Source organism: Oncorhynchus keta, chromosome 21 (genome assembly GCF_023373465.1).
Source record: "Oncorhynchus keta strain PuntledgeMale-10-30-2019 chromosome 21, Oket_V2, whole genome shotgun sequence".
NCBI classification, from domain to species: domain Eukaryota; kingdom Metazoa; phylum Chordata; class Actinopteri; order Salmoniformes; family Salmonidae; genus Oncorhynchus; species Oncorhynchus keta.
The window spans coordinates 17765445-17789605 of record NC_068441.1 but is presented as its reverse complement, the minus strand read 5'-3'; the positions used below and the strand labels follow the sequence as shown (position 1 = coordinate 17789605).

General features: G+C 42.7%; 1 protein-coding gene across 1 annotated transcript in view; it reads right to left on the bottom strand.

Moving 5' to 3' along the window:
* Positions 1 to 213: 213 nt before the first annotated feature.
* The window catches only part of LOC118400209 (leucine-rich repeat-containing protein 38-like), a 43563-nt gene continuing 19615 nt past the window's right edge, over positions 214 to 24161 (bottom strand). The window contains exon 2 of the mRNA XM_035796842.2: positions 214 to 7961. Coding sequence (XP_035652735.1) covers positions 7714 to 7961 — 248 coding nt within the window. The 3' untranslated portion in view covers positions 214 to 7713. The remainder of the gene's footprint in view (positions 7962 to 24161) is intronic.

The window sequence follows — 24161 nt, the reverse complement described above, 5'->3', positions numbered from 1 at the left end:
CAACACAGCAAACGGAGCAAAACAAATATTTTGAGAACATTATTTTCCTAAGTGCTGCCAACTGAAACATTCCGATTGCATATAGCCTACCATCAGATGTACAGCTGTATTACACATTTTACTGCATATGCCACTTGAAGAGTGATTAATTACCAGGTAACAATGTATTGATGCATGTAAAAGAATAAGAGGATGTCCAGGCCATGCAAATGCTAATGATTTATGTACTTAACACAAGATTACACAGCCTGAGAGAAAAATGTAATGACATGAGCAAAATAGTACGCCTTTACGCGAGAAGGCTTACAGGTCTGGTAACATTACAAATACAGACGAAGCCTAACTGACTTTGTCTCGTATGGTTTTAGACAGTCTTCACACTGACAAACCATTGTTACAATCTTTATGACATGGATTCACACAACTCACACCTTTCAAATGTTTGCAAACATACAAATGGTTTCAATAGCCTTGAAACCTCTTTCGACTTTTTCAACATTAAGTGGAGTGACGTCTCATTTGATGTCGAGATAAACACATAGGAGAGTATCCATTGATGACGTGTTCTTCACGGTTATACAACCATTGTTTAGGTGAACTGGCACAGACAGCCAGGGGACCTCCCATGTGATATGTGAAAACACAGTAGACTTGCATCCCATAAACTTTAATAGAAAACTATACAAATTAATCTGGAAATCAGAATTAAAAACTAGGGTTACATGCTTCTTTGTTTGTATCTAATGATAAATTCGTTAACTTACAAATAATCAAAATAATTAAATAAACGACATGCTGAAAATGTCTCAAAGCTAACAAAAATATTTGTAATGAATTTCACTGTAACTACATGGTAGTTAGAAGTAATCTGCGGTACTTGCAAGGTGTATTTCTGTGGCTCTTAGGACCTCAACTTCCAATATTCTAAGGATTCATGTAAGATATATCCGCTATTACACATTGTTACTTATTCATGGTAAAAAGAAAAACAATAACTTTCACATTGCCCACTGTGGTGGTGGTGGATTATTAGTCAGGATAATTAATTGCCTTTATATTGAATATGATGAATGACAAACATGCTTGACAATTAACAGATTGCTATTATCGTTACTTCATGCACCAGGCTATGTTCATAGGAAACTGCCTAAACAGACATATTGGTAACACATATCTATGTTATACTACATGGCGTATGATGGACATATAACTAACTATAATAAAACATTTATGTAGTTGCCCAAAAAATATATGAACTTCATCTTCCCTGCTGTCCTTGGCAACCAACACTAATGATAGGAGACATCATATTCAGAGGATGAAAAACTATCATCTGAGGGTTGTAAATATGAACTAGAATCTTCCTAGAATATATTCTACTGATCAACCTATCCCATTGAAGAAAAGAAATCAGTACATAATCAACAACCAACGGCGGTGTCTGAGAGCTCTTAACTATTCCTTTTATATGAATTCTCTGTGCTAAAAGTGTATGGGGCACATTGATTCTAATCAGTGTGCAAAGCTGTTATCAAGTCAAAAGGGTGGCTAATTTGAATAATCTAAAATGTATTTTGACTTGTTTAACAATTATGTTGCTTACTACATGATTCCATATGTGTTATTTCATAGTTTTGATGTCTTCACTATTATTCTACAATGTGGAAAATAGTAAATATAAAGAAAAACCCTGGAATGAGTACATGTGTCTAAACTTTTGACTAGTACATAAGTATTCAGACTCTTTGCTATGACTCTCGAAATTGAGTTCAGGCGCATCCTGTTTCCATTGATCATCCTTGAGATTTTTCTACAAATTGATTGGAGTCCACCTGTCGTAAATTACAGTTATTGGACTGGATTTGGAAAGTCACACACCTGTCTATATAAGGTCCCACAGTAGACAGAGCATGTCAGAGCAAATATCAAGCCATTAGGTCGAAGGACTTGTTCGTAGAACTCAGAGACAGGATTGTGTCGAGGCACAGATCTGGGGAATGGTATCAAAAAAAGTCTGCAGCATTGAAGGTCCCCCAAAACACAGTGGCCTCTCTCATTCTTAAATGGAAAACATTTGGAACCACAAAGACTCTTCCTACCTTGAGCTCTTCCGGCCAAACTTAGCAATCGGGGAAGAAGGGCCTTGGTCAGGGAGGTGACCAAGAAAAATAACCTTCTAGAAGGACAACCATCTCTGCAGCACTCCAATCAGGTCTTTATGGTAGAGTGGCCAGACGGAATCCACTCCTCAGGAAAAGACACATGACAGGCTACTTGGAGTTTGCTGAAATGAGGGCTTTTCATGACAAACAAAATTCTCTGGTCTGATGAAACCGAGATTGAACTCTTTGGCCTAAATGCCAAGAGTCACGTCTGGAGGAAACATGGTAACATCCCTACAGTGAATCATGGTGGTGGCAGCATCATGCAGTGAGGACGTTTTTCATCGGTAGGGACTGGGAGACTAGTCATGATCGAGGGAAAGATGAACGGAGCAAAGTACAGAGAGATACTTGATGAAAACTTGCTCCAGCTCGCTCAGGATATCAGACTGGGGTGAAAGTTCACCTTCCATCAGGACAACGACCCTAAGCACACAGCCAAGACAATGCAGGAATGGCTTCAGGACAAGTCTCCTTGAAAGTCCTTTAGTGGCCCAGCCAGAGTACGCACTTGAACCTGATCAAATATCTCTGGAGATACCTGAAATAGCTGTGGAGCGTCACTCCCCATCCAACCAGACAAAGCTTGAGAGGATCTGCAGAGAAGAACGGGAGAAACTCCCCATATACAGGTGTGCCAAGCTTGTAGTCTCATACCCAAGAAGACTTGGGGCTGTAATTGCTGCCAAAATAGCTTCAACAAAGTACTGAGTAAAGGGTCTGAATACTTATGTAAATATAATGTTTCAGAAAGAAGGCCAGCATCCCGTTTTCACCTCTTCACTGTTGATATTTAGACTGGTGTTTTGCGGGTACTATTTAATAAAGCTGCCAATTGAGGACCTTTGAGTTGTCTGTTTCTCAAACTAGACACTGTAATCTCCTTGTCCTCTTGCTTAGTTGTGCACCGGGGCCTCCCACTCCTCATTCTATTCTGATTAGAGCCAGTTTGCGCTGTTCTGTGAAGGGAGTAGCACACCACGTTTACAAGATCTTCAGTTTCTTGGCAATTTCTCACATGGAATAGCCTTAATTTCTCAGCACAAGAATAGACTAACAAGTTTCAGAAGAAAGTCCTTTGTTTCTGAACTTTTTGAGCCTGTAATCGAGCCCACAAATGCTGATGCTCAAGATACTCAACTAGTATAAAAAAGGCCAGTTTTATTGCTTCTTTAATCAGCACAACTGTCACGCCCTGTCTAGGGTTTTGTAGGTTTATGGAGTTGTTTATCATCCAGGTGTTTTATATGTGTCTATGGTTGCCTAGATTGGTTCTCAATTAGAGGCAGGTGTTTATCGTTGTCTCTGATTGGGAACCATATTTAGGCAGCCATCTTCTTTGGGTATTTCTTGGGTTATTGTTTTGTTGTTTTGTTGTTTGTTTAGTGTCCGTCTTTATTAAAATGTATAACATGTATTCTAATCACGCTGCGCTTTGGTCTCCTCTTTACGACTGTGACAACAACAGTTTTCAGCTGTGCTAACATAATTTCAAAAGGGTTTTCTAATGATCAATTAACCTTTTAAAATGACAAACTTGGATTAGCTAATATAATGTGCCATTGGAACACAGGAGTGATGGTTGCTGATAATGAGCCTCTGTACGCCTATGTAGATATTCCATTAAAAATATGCTGTTTCCAGCTACAATAGTCATTTACAACATTAACAATGTCTACACTGTATTTCTGTTATTTTAACGGACAAAAAAAAATGCTTTTCTTTAAAAAACAAGGACATTTCAAAGTGACCCCAAACTTTTGAACGGTAGTATATATTTAATCAGTCAAAAGTATGGACACATCTACTGATTCAAGGGTTTTTCCTTATTTTTACTATTTTCTACATTATAAAATAATAGTGAAGACAGTAAAACTATGAAATGACACTTATGGAATCATGTAGTAACCAACAAAAGTGTTTAACAGATTCTTCAAAGTAGCCACCCTTCACGTTGATGACAGCTTTGCACCCTCTTGGCATTCTCTCAACTAGCTTCACCTGGAATGCATTTAAATTTACAGGTGTGCCTTGTTATAAGTTCATTTGCGGGATTTCTTTCTTTCTTAAATGCATTTGAGCCAATTTGTTGTGTTGTGACAAGGTAGGGGTGGTATACAGAAGATAAACTGTTTGGTAAATGGCAAAGTCCATGTTATGGCAAAAACAGCTCAAATAAGCAAAGAGAAACAACAGCAAATCATTACTTTAAGACATGAAGGTCAGTCAATCCGGAAAATTAAGAACTTTAAAAGTTTCTTCCAGCGCAGTCGCAAAAACCATCAAGCGCTATGATGAATCGGGCTCTCACGAGGAACGCCACAGGAAAGGAGGAACCCAGAGTTACCTCTGTTGCAGAGGATAAGTTCATTAGAGTTAACAGCACCTCATATTGCTCTGACATGGCGAGGTTGGACCCAGATGCAGAGAAGAGACCAGACCCAACAAGATTCCCTGCATCAATTACTATACCCTTAACCAATATTTGTATCCCCCACCCTTCACTGTCACCCCTTGTCCTGATTCAGGACTACCCCCACAGTGAAACATCTGTGCTCCTTCCAACCCCAATTCGGTGAATCACGATCATTTAATAAAAAAATATATATAACCATCAGTGGTTAAGGATAAACATAAATACTTTACTGAGAAACAGTAGCCACAGGATCACAGTACACTGGAAAAAACAAACAAATACTAAGTCTCTAAAACTCACTCAGGAAACAAAAGCACATGGTAAACAATTCAATCTTCTGTAAAGAGAAACGGAAAACACACCTCTTTTAAAGGGGAAATCATAATGACTAATAGAGTGCACTGAAGTGTCATAATTGTCTCTAGGATGGTCTCTGACGCCCTCTGTTGACAAGTTGAACCATGACAATTTCAGCCCAAATAAATGTTTCACAGAGTTCAAGTAACAGACACTGTGTGAATCAGGCCTCCATGGTCGAACTGCTGCAAAGAAACCACTACTAAAGGACACCAATAAGAAGAAGAGACTTGCTTGGGCCAAGAAACACGAGCAATGTACATTAGACCGATGGAAATCTGTCCTTTGGTCTGATGAGTCCAAATTTGAGATTTTTGGTTCGAACCGCCATGTCTTTGTGAGACGCAGAGAAGGTGAACAGATTATCTCCGCATGTGTGGTTCCCACCGTGAAGCATGGAGGAGGAGGTGTGATGGTGTTGGGGTACTTTGCTTGTGAAACTCTCAGTGTTTTATTTAGAATTCAAGACACACTTAACCAATTATGGCTACCACAGCATTCTGCAGCAATACGCCATCCCATCTGGTTTGCACATAGTGTTACTATAATTTGTTTTTCAACAGAACAATGAACCAAAACACCCCTCCAGGCTGTGTAAGGGATATTTGACCAAGAAGGAGCGTGATGGATTGCTGCATCAGATGACCTGGCTTCCACAATCACCCGACCTCAACCCAATTGAGATGGTTTGGGATGAGTGTAGGAAAAGCAGCCAACAAGTGTCAGTATATGTTGGAACTCCCTCCTTGGAAAAGCATTCCTCATGAAGCTGGTTAAGAGAATGCCAAGAGTGTGCAAAGCTGTCATCAAGGCAAAGTTTGGCTACTTTGAAGAATCTCAAATATAAATATGTTTTGATTTGTTAAACACTTTTTTTGGTTACAACATGATTCCATATGTTATTTCATAGCTTTGATGTCTTCCCTATTATTCTACAGTGTAGAAAATAGTAAAAAAGAAAGAAAGAAAAACCCTTGAATAAGTACGTGTCCAATCTTTTTACTGGTACTGTATATAATGTAATTTTTCTTTGCATTTGAGGGAACACCAGTAGCTGGAATGATAATTTTGAATAGGCAACCTATCCAAGGTTTGAGGCAATTTGCAATCTGCATGGAGACCATAAATAAGTGATTTTACAATTACATTGATAAAATATTTGGTTATACTGCAGATTCCTTTTAAAGACCAACTCTCCTACACTGTACACAACATAATCCACATGTAAGTTCCTAATACCAATTTCCTCTACACCTAATCTTTGGCAGATATAGGTAACACTAGTCCACTCTATAAATTTATGGGCCAAACTCAGGTACAATGGTCACCATTTAAAGTGCAGTATTTGACACATCAATCCTATTTAATTCTCATTGTTTATGAGAATATATGCATGGAATTTTACACAATTCACAATTCTCAATCTAGGAAACATTTATCCTCTTTGTCTAACATTTTGCTTACTATATTTCCATCGACACAGACATTTGTGGAGATATATTGTATATAAAACCATTTGTAGACCTATACATCGGAGTCTATCTGCATGTGTCAGATTCATTATATTGTCCATCACATCACACCCCTCTTACCCAGGCTGCTGCCCTGAATCACTATCGCATGCTGAAACAGCAAAGCCATTTTTGTAGAATGCTAGCTAACTTGTGAAGCAATCTCAGAATAAAACATGTTGAAAACCTCCTTGAGAAGGTAGGACACTCCATATAGTGTATCATGTGTTTTACATGGCTGGCAGTCTAAGGCCCTGGTTCAATATGACACATACAGTATCCTCCTACAAACGTTTTCACTTGCTCAGTGCATTCATTTTGGGCTTTAAAAGTGCCTGCTGCTACTTATAGCTGGTGCTGTTAATACATTTCACAATTATTCACAGTTTGATGACTGTATAAACATCTTTAAGATGTAAAAATGTCAAACCTAAAATTTAAATAGTTTTCCTGTAAAGTCTGTATTATTTGCTTTTCTCTTCTGTTCATCCACTGTTGATTGGAGATGTTTCGTCAAAGAATGCATGTCTTTGTTTGAGTCTGGGCACCGAAAAGCTAACTGCAAAACGTGCAATTCTTTCTAAACATTGTTTGAGATTTTTTCTACATCTTGGTGTTCCTATGGAATCATCAGCCACCAGTTAATTTGTGTGTATAACAGAGCTATACAGTATTTTTTCAAAGAGCAACCACAGTACACTCTTAGAATTAGTGGAGACTTCCGTAACCCTGGCGATCCCCAAGGAATGCTTGGAGTTCCTCAAGGAAGCATTGATGGTCAATGGTTCATACTTGCACCTTTGGTTAGTTGAGACGTTCTTGGAGGAACCTTTAATGTTTCAATGTAGCAAAGGGTTCTTCAAATAATCTTTTCAGAGGGGTTCCTCAGGGAACCTTTTTGAACGGGAAAGGTTCCACCTCTGTGGCAATTTTTTTAACCCCAAAAAGATATTCCAGACCTTTTTACTTCTAAGAGTGTATACTGTCAACAGCACAGACAGAGAGTATTGTATATTCTGTCTGTGACTATAATTCATACTGGGACATGTTTATATATTTTTCCCACCTAGAGAGGACAATATCTCCTGCAATATCAGGGCTCCTATAAAACCCCACAATCCACTGCAAAATGTGCCACTAAAACAGTCTATCCCTCTCCCAGTTCTCTACCAGTGTGAGGTGGAAAGTTGTTGTTGGGCAGCAGCCTGGTCTCAAGGTTGAACCAGATGAAGTGTCAGTTCAGGCATGCTCTGGGGCTAAGACAGTCTCACTCCTCACTCTCCTCCTCATCTCCCTTAGAGGTTTTGCTTGTACGTTGGAAACAGTGGACAATGGAGGCCAGGAAAAAGCTGGTCATGATGGCCACTACAGACACAGAGATGCCGGAGAAGATGATGATAAGTAAGTCTGTTAAGGTAAGGGTGATCTGGCACTCCCGGAAGCTGTCCTGTGAGAGCTGGCTCAGGGACACCTGTCTGCCATCCATGGGTAGTGAACACTCTATGCCCTCCACTCCTACAAGGGGACAAAGAAGAGGGATATGTTTAGGACCAGACAGAAAACCCAACAATATAGCCCCCATTATCATTATCATCATGTAAAACAAACCGTTCCTCTGGCAGAAACTATTATATTAACCTTCACAAATAACATCAACTCTAGAGATTTTGACCTCTAGATGCAATAACCTTTGTTATTCAAGACACATTTTTTTACGTCTTCTTTCCTAAATGGAATGTCTGGATTATTTTCAAATTCTATGAATTATGATCCTTGAGGTTAAATATAAGTCAATTAACAAGATAAATCACTTGTCATAACCTCTGGTTTTTATTTTTTATTTTATTATTATTTAATTTTTTATTTCACCTTTATTTAACCAGGTCGGCTAGTTGAGAACAAGTTCTCATTTGCAACTGCGACCTGGCCAAGATAAACCATAGCAGTGTGAACAGACAACACAGAGTTACACATGGAGTAAACTGTTAACAAGTCAATAACACAGTAGAAAAAAAAGGGGAGTCTATATACAATGTGTGCAAAAGGCATGAGGAGGTAGGCGAATAATTACAATATTGCAGATTAACACTGGAGGGATAAATGATCAGATGATCATGTACAGGTAGGGATATTGGTGTGCAAAAGAGCAGAAAAGTAAATAAATAAAAACTGTGGGGATGAGGTAGGTGAAAATGGGTGGGCTATTTACCAATAGATTATGTACAGCTGCAGCGATCGGTTAGCTGCTCAGATAGCTGATGTTTGAAGTTGGTGAGGGAGATAAAAAGTCTCCAACTTCAGCGATTTTTGCAATTCGTTCCAGTCACAGGCAGCAGAGTACTGGAACGAAAGGTGGCTGAATGAGGTGTTGGCTTTAGGGATGATCAGTGAGATACACCTGCTGGAGCGTGTGCTACGGATGGGGTTGCTATTGTGACCAGTGAACTGAGATAAGGTGGAGCTTTACCTAGCATGGCCTTGTAGATGACCTGGAGCCAGTGGGTCTGGCGACGAATATGTAGCGAGGGCCAGCGGACAAGAGCATACAAGTCGCAGTGGTGGGTAGTATAAGGTGCTTTAGTGACAAAACGGATGGCACTGTGATAAACTGCATCCAGTTTGCTGAGTAGAGTGTTGGAAGCAATTTTGTAGATGACATCGCCGAAGTCGAGGATCGGTAGGATAGTCAGTTTTACTAGGGTAAGCTTGGCAGCGTGAGTGAAGGAGGCTTTGTTGCGGAATAGAAAGCCGACTCTTGATTTGATTTTCGATTGGAGATGTTTGATATGGGTCTGAAAGGAGAGTTTGCAGTCTAGCCAGACACCTAGGTACTTATAGGTGTCCACATATTCAAGGTCGGAACCATCCAGTGTGGTGATGCTAGTTGGGCATGCTGGTGCAGGCAGCGATCGGTTGAAAAGCATGAATTTGGTTTTACTAGCATTTAAGAGCAGTTGGAGGCCACGGAAGGAGTGTTGTATGGCATTGAAGCTCGTTTGGAGGTTAGATAGCACAGTGTCCAATGACGGGCCGAAAGTATATAGAATGGTGTCGTCTGCGTAGAGGTGGATCAGGGAATCGCCCGCAGCAAGAGCAACATCATTGATATATACAGAGAAAAGAGTCGGCCCGAGAATTGAACCCTGTGGCACCCCCATAGAGACTGCCAGAGGACCGGACAGCATGCCCTCCGATTTGACACACTGAACTCTGTCTGCAAAGTAATTGGTGAACCAGGCAAGGCAGTCATCCGAAATACCGAGGTTACTGAGTCTGCCGATAAGAATATGGTGATTGACAGAGTCGAAAGCCTTGGCAAGGTCGATGAAGACGGCTGCACAGTACTGTCTTTTATCGATGTAGGTTATGATGTCGTTTAGTACCTTGAGTGTGGCTGAGGTGCACCCGTGACCAGCTCGGAAACCAGATTGCATAGCGGAGAAGGTACGGTGGGATTCGAGATGGTCAGTGCCCTGTTTGTTGACTTGGCTTTCGAAGACCTTAGATAGGCAGGGCAGAATGGATATAGGTCTGTAACAGTTTGGGTCCAGGGTGTCTCCCCCTTTGAAGAGGGGGATGACTGCGGCAGCTTTCCAATACTTGGGGATCTCAGACGATATGAAAGAGAGGTTGAACAGGCTGGTAATAGGGGTTACGACAATGGAGGATAGTTTCAGAAATAGAGGGTCCAGATTGTCAAGCCCAGCTGATTTATACGGGTCCAGGTTTTGCAGCTCTTTCAGAACATCTGCTGTCTGGATTTGGGTAAGGAGAACCTGGAGAGGCTTGGGCGAGGAGCGCCGGGGGTCCGGAGCTGTTGGCCGAGGTAGGAGTAGCCAGGCGGAAGGCATGGCCAGCCGTTGAGAAATGCTTGTTGAAGTTTTCGATAATTATGGATCAAAATAAAATCAAATCAAATCAAATGTATTTGTCACATACACATGGTTAGCAGATGTTAATGCGAGTGTAGCGAAATGCTTGTGCTTCTAGTTCCGACAATGCAGTGATAACGGTCCTTCTGTAGCTCAGTTGGTAGAGCATGGCGCTTGTAACGCCAGGGTAGTGGGTTCGATTCCCGGGACCACCCATACGTAGAATGTATGCACACATGACTGTAAGTCGCTTTGGATAAAAGCGTCTGCTAAATGGCATAAATTATTATTATATTATTATTATTATAACCAACAAGTAATCTAACTAACAATTCCAAAACTACTGTCTTATACACAGTGTAAGGGGATAAGGAATATGTACATAAGGATATATGAATGAGTGATGGTACAGAGCAGCATACACTAGATGGTATCGAGTACAGTATATACATATGAGATGAGTATGTAGACAAAGTAAACAAAGTGGCATAGTTAAAGTGGCTAGTGATACATGTATTTCCTAAGGATGCAGTCGATGATGTAGAATACAGTATATACGTATGCACATGAGATGAATAATGTAGGGTAAGTAACATTATATAAGGTAGCATTGTTAAAAGTGGCTAGTGATATATTTACATCATTTCCCATCAATTCCCATTATTAAAGTGGCTGGAGTTGGGTCAGTGTCAATGACAGTGTGTTGGCAGCAGCCACTCAATGTTAGTGGTGGCTGTTTAACAGTCTGATGGCCTTGAGATAGAAGCTGTTTTTCAGTCTCTCGGTCCCAGCTTTGATGCACCTGTACTGACCTCGCCTTCTGGATGATAGCGGGGTGAACAGGCAGTGGTTCGGGTGGTTGATGTCCTTGATGATCTTTATGGCCTTCCTGTAACATCGGGTGGGAGGTGTCCTGGAGGGCAGGTAGTTTGCCCCCCGTTGTGCAGACCTCACTACCCTCTGGAGAGCCTTACGGTTGAGGGCGGAGCAGTTGCCATACCAGGCGGTGATACAGCCCGCCAGGATGCTCTCGATTGTACATCTGTAGAAGTTTGTGAGTGCTTTTGGTGACAAGCCGAATTTCTTCAGCCTCCTGAGGTTGAAACTGCGCCTTCTTCACGACGCTGTTAGTGTAGTGGACCAATTCAGTTTGTCTGTGATGTGTATTGAGGTGCTACCCTCTCCACTACTGTTCCATCGATGTGGATGGGGGTGTTCCATCTGTGAAGTCCACAATCATCTCCTTAGTTTTGTTGACGTTGAGTGTGAGGTTATTTTCCTGACACCACACTCCGAGGGCCCTCACCTCCTCCCTGTAGGCCGTCTCGTCGTTGTTGGAGCCGACCACTGTTGTGGCAAACTTGATGATTGAGTTGGAGGCGTGCGTGGCCACGCAGTCGTGGGTGAACAGGGAGTACAGGAGAGGGCTCAGAACGCACCTTGTGGGGCCCCGTGTTGAGGATCAGCGGGGAGGAGATGTTGTTGCCTACCCTCACCACCTGGGGGCAGCCTGTCAGGAAGTCCAGTACCCAGTTGCACAGGGCGGGGTCGAGGCCCAGGGTCTCGAGCTTGATGACGAGCTTGGAGGGTACTATGGTGTTGAATGCCGAGCTGTAGTCGATGAACAGCATTCTCACATAGGTATTCCTCTTGTCCAGGTGGGTTAGGGCAGTGTGCAATGTGGTTGAGATTGCATCGTCTGTGGACCTATTTGGGCGGTAAGCAAATTGGAGTGGGTCTAGGGTGTCAGGTAGGGTGGAGTTGATATGGTCCTTGACTAGTCTCTCAAAGCACTTCATGATGACGGAAGTGAGTGCTACGGGGCGGTAGTCGTTTAGCTCAGTTACCTTAGCTTTCTTGGGAACAGGAACAATGGTGGCCCTCTTGAAGCATTTGGGAACAGCAGACTGGTATAGGGATTGATTGAATATGTCCGTAAACACACCGGCCAGCTGGTCTGCGCATGCTCTGAGGGCACGGCTGGGGATGCCGTCTGGGCCTTCTGCCTTGCGAGGGTTAACAGTGGTGGTGGTGACCGTGTTCCCTAGCCTCAGTGCAGTGGGCAGCTGGGAGGAGGTGCTCTTGTTCTCCATGGACTTCACAGTGTCCCAGAACTTTTTGGAGTTGGAGCTACAGGATGCAAACTTCTGCCTGAAGAAGCTGGCCTTAGCTTTCCTGACTGACTGCGTGTATTGGTTCCTGACTTCCCTGAACAGTTGCATATCGCGGAGACTGTTCGATGCTATTGCAGTCCGCCACAGGATGTTTTTGTGCTGGTCGAGGGCAGTCAGGTCTGGAGTGAACCAAGGGCTGTATCTGTTCTTAGTTCTGCATTTTTTTAACGGAGCATGCTTATCTAAAATGGTGAGGAAGTTACTCTTAAAGAATGACCAGGCATCCTCAACTGACGGGATGAGGTCAATGTCCTTCCAGGATACCCGGGCCAGGTCGATTAGAAAGGCCTGCTCACAGAAGTGTTTTAGGGAGCGTTTGACAGTGATGAGGGGTGGTCGTTTGACTGCGGCACCGTAGCGGATACAGGCAATGAGGCAGTGGTCGCTGAGATCCTGGTTGAAGACAGCGGAGGTGTATTTGGAGGGCCAGTTGGTCAGGATGACGTCTATGAGGGTGCCCTTGCTTACAGAGTTAGGCTTGTACCTGGTGGGTTCCTTGATGATTTGTGTGAGATTGAGGGCATCTAGCTTAGATTGTAGGACTGCCGGGGTGTTAAGCATATCCCAGTTTAGGTCACCTAACAGAACAAACTCTGAAGCTAGATGGGGGCAATCAATTCACAAATGGTGTCCAGGGCACAGCTGGGAGCTGAGGGGGTCAGTAGCAGGCGGCAACAGTGAGAGACTTATTTCTGGAGAGAGTAATTTTCAAAATTAGTAGTTCGAACTGTTTGGGTATGGACCTGGAAAGTATGACATTACATCTCTTCAGTAGACTGCAACTCCTCCCCTTTGGCAGTTCTATCTTGACGGAAAATGTTATAGTTGGGTATGGAAATCTCACAATTTTTGGTGGCCTTCCTGAGCCAGGATTCAGACACGGCAAGGACATCTGGGTTAGCAGAGTGTGCTAAAGCAGTGAGTAAAACAAACTTAGGAGGAGGCTTCTGATGTTGACATGCATGAAACCAACGCTTTTTCGATCACAGAAGTCAACAAATGAGGGTGCCTGGGGACATGCAGGGCCTGGGTTTACCTCCACATCACCCGCGGAACAGAGAAGGAGTAGTATGAGGGTGCGGCTAAAGGCTATCAAAACTGGTCGCCTAGAGCATTGGGGACAGAGAATAAGAGGAGCAGGTTTCTGGGCATGGTAGAATATATTCAGGGCATAATGCGCAGACAGGGGTATGGTGGGGTGCGGGTACGGCGGGGTGCGGGACGGCGGAGGTAAGCCCAGGCACTGGGTAATGATGAGAGAGGTTTTATCTCTGGACATGCTGGTTGTAATGGGTGAGGTCACCGCATATGTGGGAGGTGGGACAAAGGAGGTATCAGGGGTATGAGGAGTGGCACTAGGGGCTCCATTGTGAACTAAAACAATGATAACTAACCTGAGCAACTGTATACAAGGCATATTGACATTTGAGAGAGACATACAGCGAGGCATACAATAATCACAGGTGTTGAATTGGGAAAGCTAGCTAAAACAGTGGGTGAGACAACAGCTAATCAGCTAGCATAACAACAGCAGGTAAAATGGCATTGACTAGGCAATGGGGCCGGCAGATAAAACAAACAAGCAGAATGGAGTACCGTGATTAATGGACAGTCCAGCGTGCTATGTAGCCAAGTGATCAGAGTCCAGGGGCAGCGGTGGATGGGGCAGGGGGGCTGGACTGGCGAGTGTTATCCAGGTTAAAAAACGAACAATGACTAAATAGCTCATAGCTAGTTAGCTGGATAGCTTCTGGAGGTTCTTGAGTGTGTTCTAAAAATTAAAAATAATAGTGATTCCGTATCACATTGGGTGAGGCAGGTTTCCGGAAGGTATAAACACATTTTTAAAAATCGGGAAGAGATAGAAAGTACATATGGGCCACTGCGTGTTTGGGACGCGGCGATGCAGACGGTTAGCAGGCCTGTGCTAACAAGCTAACAGATTAGCAGGCCGGGGTAAACAAGGTAGTAGTTAGCGGACCTGGGCTAAACAAGCTAGCAGTTAGCATGCCGAATTAGCAAGCAAGGAGATAGCGAGGGCTAGAGAGTTAGCCTTTGGAGAACGTCGCGATGGGGTGAGTCTGTTTATTCCTCTTCATGCAGTGACATCGATAGACCGGTCGTGGGTCCGGGTATTGTAGCCCAGGAGTGTGCTAGGAGCACAGGAGCTCTGGCCGGGTTAGCTTCAAGCTACGTGGGTGGAAACGCTAGCCAGGAGTAATCAACCAGGGTTGCGGTTTAGCTCGATAGCTAGTTGTGAAGATCCAGCTGAAAAATGTTCAGTTTGCGGTGGGAATCCGGGGATAAAAAAAATAAATAGGTCCGTTATGCTCTGGTTAGCGTCGCGTTGTTCGAACTGGTGAGAGATTTCCGAGCTAAAGGTTAGCTGATGACCGGTTAGCTGAAGACCGCTAGCATAGCTGGTGGTTAGCTGGCTAGCTTCAGTTGAGGGGTTCCGGTTCCAAAGTAAATATAAATACTTTAGGAAAAGTAGCTACATTGGGTGAGGCGGGTTGCAGGAGAGTATTTGGAAGCTTAGGTTTAGCAAAATGTTTAAAGATATGCGAAGAAAAATATCTAAAACGAAAAAGAGACGATATTTACAGAGAGACGATACGGCAGGACGACTTACTGCTACGCCATCTTGGAAAAGGCATTGCTGGAACAGCCGGAAGGCAAGGAGCACGTTCACTGAACTCATCTCAAGATGTAAGCATTATAAATCGGTCTGTCATCCTCGCCAGTGTCCCAGTCGCTATGACATATCGTTTACCAATCATACAGCGGCTCTATGAAACCATCAATGACAACCATAGCTGAGGGAAGTAGGGGTGCTGGGGGTGCTGCACCCCCCGATATATTGAAATAATTTTGCCAAAATTAGGCCACATTACAGTTGGAGCTTAATTTGGCCAAAGAAAATGTCTCAGCAGAATAAAACAAACACATGTGAAATGATTCAAACCTTTTTAACAGGCAATTACCAAGAAAGGCTGGTGCAGTACAAAACAAATTAAAGCAATAGGCTAATAACATTTATTTTACAAAAGGCCTACTTATAATCTTAAACTAATTACAGAGCACACAATTAAAAAAACAGATTGAATTAATTTATCCAACAAAAATGTCTCAACAGAGTGAAACAAAACACATTTAGCTTATTTAAAGAACTGGCAAGATTAATACATATACAGTGGCAAGGAAAAGTATGTGAACCCTTTGGAATTACCTGGATGTCTGCATACATTAGTCATAACATTTGATCTGATCTTCATCTTAGCCGCAGCAATAGACACACACAGTGTGCTTAAACTAATAGCACACAAATTTGTGTATTTTTCTTGTTTATATTGAATACATCATTTAAACATTCACAGTGTAGGTTGGAAAAATTATGTGAACCCCTAGGCTAATGACTTCTCCAAAAGCTAATTGGAGTCAGGAGTCAGATAACCTTGAGTCCAATCAATGAGATGAGATTGGAGATGTTGGTTAGGGCTGCCTTGCCCTATAAAAAGCACTCACAAAATTTGAGTTTGCTATTCACAGGAAGCATTGCCTGATTTGAACCATGCCTCGAACAAAAGCGATCTCAGAAGACCTAAGATTAAGAATTGTTGACTTGTATAAAGCTGGAAAGGGTTACAAAAATATTTCTTAAAGCCTTGATGTTCATCAGTCCACGGTAAGACAAATTGTCCAAACATTGAGAAAGTTCAGCACTGTTGCTACTCTCCCTAGGAGTGGCCGTCCTGCAAAGATGACTGCAAGAGCACAGTGCAGAATGTTCAATGAGGTTAAGAAGAATCCTAGAGGGTCAGCTAAAGACTTACAGAAATCTCTGTAACACGCTAACATCTCTGTTGACGAGTCTATGATACGTAAAACACTAAATAACAATAGTGTTCATGGGGGGACACCATGGAAGAAGCGACGGTGCCACATTGCTGCACGTCTGAAGTTCGTAAAATAGCACCTGGATGTTCCACAGCGCTCCTGGCAAAATATTCTATGGACAGATTAAACTAAACTTGAGTTGTTTGGAAGGAACACACAACACTGTGTGTGGAGAAAAAATGGCACAGCACACCAACATCAAAACCTCATCCCAACTGTAATGTATGGTGGAGGGAGCATCATGGTTTGGGGCTGCTTTGCTGCCTCAGGGCCTGGACAGCTTGCTATCATTGACAGACAAGTTAATTCCTAAGTTTATCAAGACATTTTGCAGGAGAATGTAAGGCTATCTGTCTGCCAATTGAAGCTCAACAGAAATTCCTCCTGACCATTGTTTGTGTGTTATTAGTTTAATTAAGCAGACTGTGTTTGTCTATTGTTGTGACTTAGATGAAGATCAGATCAAATTGTTTGCCAATTTATGCAGAAATCCAGATAATTCCAAAGGGTTCACATACTTTTTATTGCCACTATACCTACTTTAATAGCAATGATATTCAATAAGAATAATGATAAAAACAAGTTCCAAAATTGCATCCTACCTGAATGACGTGTTACACAGTATTTGGTAATTTGTGTGGTTGAAAAAAATATTCTGCTTATGTCTTCTATCATGTAAATTATGTAGAATTGCATGAAAGGCTTTTATAAAAGGCACATTATTTACCATCCCTACAACAAAAAAATTCCCATGTGTGGAATTCGTAAAACCTGGTCGGCTCCACTGTATGGTACTATGCAAATTAATCCCCATCTCAAAACATCTTCCTGTGGCTGTGATGACAACACAACACATTGTGGATTTCAAGGTTAGTTTTCACTCATCCCATTCATTTTAAGGGAAGAACAAACCATTGGTCTTTTTCCATTGTAACGTCATTAGTCTTAAGTCTGAGTCCCAAGGTTACACGAGATGTGGATCATCGCCTCACTGAACCAATTTGTTAACAGTGACTAAATATTTAAAGTGCCATTGACATGCCCTGTGCTGTGCTGATGGGATAACATTACGTGAGACGAGAGAGCTGGCTAGTTCACAGGCTGTTGTAGTTCCACTGATTCTACCTCCGCAAATGGAAGGCTTTTAGCTATGCGCTATGTGAGAGAGATTTTCAGGTGGCTTGGCTGCACAACTCCCAAAACTGAACAGAATAAAATGCTATAATGTATTTTGGCAACTTCAAACAACCTTGTCATGCTACGCACTTCCAATCCAGGATTTTATTGCCAGCTGAGCTATTACTGCCTTCGTTTATTTGTATGCTGTCGAGAATAGCAATGCAAAGTAATGAACAAACAAGCCTCTTGACAATTGTTGCTGCAAAAATGTTGGTTGACAAAACTATGTTGTTAAACAGCTGATTCATTGGTTTAATTAGCTCATGTATTGTGTGCTAAATTACAATCATGGCTGTTTATGAAGGAGCTGATCGTGGACTACAGGAGACTGCAGAGAGAGAACTCCCCCATCCACACTGACAGGGCCGCAGTGAAGAAGGTCAAAAGCTTCAAGTTCCTCAACTAAGACCGTCTCAAACTTCTACAGATGTAGCATTCTGTCGAGCTGTATCACCGCCTGGTATGGCAACTGCACCGCCCGCAACCACAGGGCTCTCCAGAGGGAAATCTACAGCACCCTGTGTCACAGGAAGGCCAAGACAATCATCAAGGACCTCAGCCACCTAAGCCACAGCCTGTTCACCCCGTTACAATCTAGAAGGCAGAGACAGTACATGTGCATCAAAGCTGGGACTGAGAGACTGATAAACAGCTTCTACCTCCATCAGAATATTAAACATTCATCACTAGCCGGCCTCCACCCAGTACCCCAGCCCTGAACCTTAGACACTGTTACGAGCAGGCCTCCACCCAGTACCCCAGCCCTGAACCTTAGACACTGTTACTAGCAGGCCTCCACCCAGTACCCTGCCCTGAACCTTAGACACTGTTACTAACCGGCCTCCACCCAGTACCCCAGCCCTGAACCTTAGACACTGTTACTAGCCGGCCTCCACCCAGTACCCTGCCCTGAACCTTAGACATTGTTACTAGCCGGCCTCCACCCAGTACCCTGCCCTGAACCTTAGACACTGTTACTAGCCGGCCTCCACCTAGTACCCTGCCCTGAACCTTAGACACTGTTACTAGCCGGCCTCCACCCAGTACCCTGCCCTGAACCTTAGACACTGTTACTAGCCGGCCTCCACCCAGTACCCTGCCCTGAACCTTAGACACTGTTACTAGCCGGCCTCCACCCAGTACCCCAGCCCTGAACCTTAGACACTGTTACTAGCCGGCCTCCACCCAGTACCCCAGCCCTGAACCTTAGACACTGTTACTAGCAGGCCTCCACCCAGTACCCTGCCCCTGAACCTTAGACACTGTTACTAGCCGGCCTCCACCCAGTACCCTGCCCTGAACCTTAGACACTGTTACTAGCCGGCCTCCACCTAGTACCCTGCCCTGAACCTTAGACACTGTACTTTAGTCAGATATGTTTCCCTATAAGCTAAACAAATCAAATCAAATCAAAGGGTACTGGGTGGAGGCCGGCTCGTAACAGTGTCTAAGGTTCAGGGCAGGGTACTGGGTGGAGGCCGGCTGGTGATGAATGTTTGATACAAAGTGTCTTTTTTGCTTGAAATGCATTTTTATAGTTGTCTAACACAAGCTCTGTAGGCCACTGGTTAGTCACCGACACTGACACACTTATTGACCCCTGACCTCTACACTGTCATCGCTGTATAGTTGACCATATCCCTTTCTTCCCTCAATATTGTTGCACAGCACAGGCTATTATCAACACTGTTTAATAATCAGAACCCCTAGCAAAGGTAGGTATAAAATGAGAACTGCATTTTCCTCCTCAAACATGGTTGGCCGCTTGAAAGGAGAACCGTATGTACAGTAAATAAATTGCCTCTTTACACTGGGATGAAAAATCTAGACATATCGATGCAAATGTCAACTCCCAGGTGGTCAGAAAGGAAGCCTAGAGGAGGTGGGTGCATACTTACCATTGCCACATGCCAAAGCATGCACTCACAAACGCTTTCCCACGCTCTCTCACAGACACACACACATGCTCTCACACAGATAGCCCAGATTGTAGCAGCATGTTCTGCTGTCAACATTACAATCCACTCTGCTTTAGAACTTGTCATATATGCAGTGTGGCATAATGCTGTTTATTTTATATGTTTCATAAACTTAAGGCTCAAATGAAAGTGTTACATCATCTACCATATGCTCCACCCATTTACAAGTGTCACAATGCTGTTCTTCACAACACTTTGAAGTGCATGACCCCAGTAAAACTAGCTGTCACCATTGGCGTCGGCTAATGGGGATCCTACTAAATCAAATAAAATCAAATGACAACTTACTTAGGCTTTTATAATGGGATTACATGGTCAGATGGAAAGTTCACATGAACAGCCAAAGAAAATGTATAAAGAGGCTGCATATCAATTCAACTCATATCAATTCAACTCAAAGTTGAGAGGAGTCGGGTATAGTTTTGGGAATCTTATGCATTGCTTATGCCAGCTGTGTTGCCCACTTAAGTATGAGATTAATGGCCTCTATTTATATTCACACCACACTTTAAATGGCAAACTCATCACCCAGGAGACCCAGCCTTAGGCTCTGAGATGGGCCTGTCTCTCTGGCCACTCAGTCCCAGCATCACCCTACACAGTGATTAATGAGATTGGATATCAAAGTTTGCCTGTTTAACAGGGTCCTGTTAGAGTTACTGATATTAACTTTATCCTGCTCCCTGTGGGGCAAGACGACAGGCCCCATTTCCCAGCACTAAATGAATCCCTGCTCAGCTGACAGTGGATATTTTTAATCTGTACTGATTATCCAGTGGCTTAACATGTTATTTTATACATTATGCAGGAAACCACAGACACTTTTTCGGTATGTGGAAATTACTGAAAATGGGTGAAATCAGTTTACACCGAAAACAATAGGCCTTCATTATTTTGCAAATGGAGCAGTATTATGGTATTATAATTTATTTAAAGCAGCAATCAGCAGTTGAAACAATAACAAAACATACTGTTTTGGTAAAAACTAAGGGATTGAGCTGGAGAAATGTAACAACTATCAATAGTTTCATACGTTTAACAATGTTTTGAGGCTATATAGGGTTTGTTGACATTTACTTTGTTTACAAACACTGGAGTAAATAAAACACGCTTGTATTTTGGGTTATGATGGGGGATGAGATTTTAACTAAGTTCATCTAAGTTATATTCTTCAAGAATCAATGGGTGCATATTATACATTTATCAGTCTAAAAATGGATGTAGCAACTGTAGATTGCCGCTTTAATAGAAAAGAAATTCCAATATTTGAACACTGTGCCCCAAATATTTGAACACTGTGCCCCAAATATTTGTGCAATTTACTGTACATACACTAAGCTTCAGTGGACACCTGTTACACAAATATTCCCTATTATATAATTCGGACACAATAATTCTGACTGGGACGATTTCCAAAATACTGTCTGTCTCTGAGACAAACATCCTAGTTTGATTTCCTATAGATGACAGACAGCTCATTTAGTTCCTGTCTGTCACAGGCTCTGTAGTTTCTTGTGACAGACTGATATGATTTGGTTCTGGGTGCTGGGATTACAGTCTCTGCAACTGGCCTCTAAACCTTAAACCACAAAGGTATTATGTGCAGATGTTACAAGACAGAACAGCTAGCCTCTTGAGCTAACATCCGTTTTGCACTGTTTTGCTATGGGCTTATGGACATTGGCTTTCACCTGAACATAACACTTTCAACTCATATTATGTAGTACAGAATAAAAGTATAATAAACCATATACAAATATGATGATATCATAATGAATTCTTGACATGTAGTTCAAATCAAATCAAACGTTATTCGTCACGTGCGCCGAATACAACAAGTGTAGACCTTAGCGTGAATTGCTAACTCACAAGCCCTTAACCAACAGCGCAGTTCAAGAAGAGTTAAGAAAATATTTACCAAATATATTAAAGTAAAAAATAATCAAATGTAACACAATAACATAAAAATAATGAAGTGTTACTAGTGTTGCTAAGAGCAACTACCTCACCGTATGTAAGTGTACTTTAGCCCATGTCTGGCATGCTCTGGACTGGTCTTTTATGGTCTTTTATGACACAGAAGTTCAGGATGTTGTTGGTTCAAGTAAAAAATATCTGACAGTACTACCTCAATTGGGGGTAGTTAGTAAGTTAGTGTGCGGAGTTACGAGTTAGAAGTAATTTGTACATGTACTGTAGGTAGGGGTGAAGTGACTATGCATAGATAATAAACAGCGAGTAGCAGCAGTGTACAAAACAAATGGAGGGGGGGGGGGTCAGTCAATGTAATAGTCTGGTGGCCATTTGATTAATTGTTCAGCAGTCTTATTGCTTGGGGGTAGACTTTTGGCCCTAGACTTGGCGCTCCGGTACCACTTGCCATGCACTAGCAGAGGAAACTATGACTTGGGTGACTGGAGTCTCTGACAATTTTATTAGCTTTCCTCAGACAGCGCCTATTATATAGGTCCTGGATTGCAGGAAGCTTCGCCCCCAGTGATGTACTGGGCTGTATGCACTACCCTCTGTAGCACCTTTTATGCCGAGCAGTTGCCATACCAGGCGTTGATGCAACCGGTCAGGATGCTCTCGATTGTGCAGCTGTAAAACTTTTTGAGGATCTGGGGACCCATGCCAAATCTTTTCAGTCTCCTGAGGGGGAAAAGGCTTTGTTGTGCCCTCTTCATGACTGTCTTGGTGTGTTTGGACCATGATAGTTTGTTGGTGATGTGGACACCAAGGAACTTGAAACTCTCGACCCGCTCCACTATAGCCCCGTTGATGTTAATGGGGGCCTGTCCGGCCCGCCTTTTCCCGTAGTCCATGGTCACCTCCTTTGTTTTGCTCACATTGAGGGAGAGGTTGTTGTCCTGGCACCACACTGCCAGTTCTCTAACGTCCTCCCTATAGGCTGTCATCAGCAAACTTAATGATGGTGTTGGAGACATGTTTGGCCATGTAGTCGTGGGTGAACAGGAAGTACAGGAGGGGACTAAGTACACACACCTGAGGGTCCTCGGTGTTGAGGATCAGCGTGGCAGACGTGTTGTTGCCTACCATTACCACCTGGATCCAGTTGCAGAGGGAGGTGTTTAGTCCCAGGGTCCTTAGCTTAGTGATGAGCTTCGTGGGCGCTATGGTGTTGAACGCTGAGCTGTAGTCAATGAACAGCATTCTCACAATAGGTGTTCCTTTTGTCCGGGTGGGAAAAGGCAGTGTGGAGTGCGATTGAGATTGCGTCATCTGTGGATCTGTAGGGGCGGTATGCGAATTGGTGTGGGTCTAAGGTATCTGGGAGGATGCTGTTGATGTGAGTTACAATCAGTTTTAGGCACATCTATCCAAAATATTTAACCTTTTTATTACTTTACCCAAAATATCATGACATTAGTGCAAGTCAAAATGTATGACATTTGTGAACATCTAAATCACATTTTGGGCATTTATTCAGCGTGTCCACCCTATCGACAAGGAGACGTTGTTTTTGACAAAATTACTTTTGTAATTTGTCATTTGTAAAATAATAAATAACGTATATTAGGAAGTGTGTAAGTCGCATTCTTTATTGTACAGCTATGAAAGTTATATATTTAGAACTGCCTGTTTCATAGGAATCCAGTGTCATGTCTGTGTAGTGTGCAAGTCAACCTAAAGAGCTGCTTTTCTAAGGACCGCCCCTTTGACGTGAAGTAGCAGAGATGACCAAATTGATTGTAATGACGCAGCCAACCGCTAGAGGGGGCTATAGACGCGTTTGTTCGACAGCGAGGCCTATGAGTGTCCTTGAACTGTCACATTTTTATTGTTCTGACTTATAAAACTGTGGGAAATTAATCAAATAAGTCATTTAAACATTATATCAGTAATTACCAGTAAATCTAGTGTCTGGAATTGGCCACTGTAGTCTTAACAGGCTAGTGTATCAAATTCTCAATCATTGCCAGAGCAATATCTTATTTCCACCAAATCTTTTTATTGTTTTATTTCACCTTTATTTAACCAGATAGGCTAGTTGAGAACAAGTTCTCATTTACAACTGCGACCTGGCCAAGATAAAGCAAAGCAGTGCGACACAAACAACAACACTGAGTTACACATGGAATAAACAAACATACATTCAATAATACAATAGAAAAAGTCTATAGTGTGTGCAAATGAGGTAGGATAGGGAGGTAAGGCAATATATAGGCCACAGTGGCAAAATAATTACAATATAGAAATTAAACACTGGAGTGATAGATGTGCAGAAGATGAGTATGCAAGTAGAGATACTGGGGTGCAAAGAAGCAAAATGAATAACATAAATAACAGTATGGTGATGAGGTACTTGGATGGGCTATTTACAGATGGGCTATGTACAGGTGCAGTGATCTGTGAGCTGCTCTTACAGCTGGGGCTTAAAGCTAGTGAGCGAAATATGAGTCTCCAACTTCAGAGATTTTTGCAATTCGTTCCAGTCAACGGCAGCAGAGAACTGGAAGGAAAGGCGACCAAGGCGGCCAAAGGAGGAATTTGCTTTGGGGGTGATCAATGAAATATACCTGCTGGGGCACGCGCTATGGGTGAGTGCTGCTATGGTGGCCTGTGAGCTGAGATAAGGCGGAGCTTTACCTA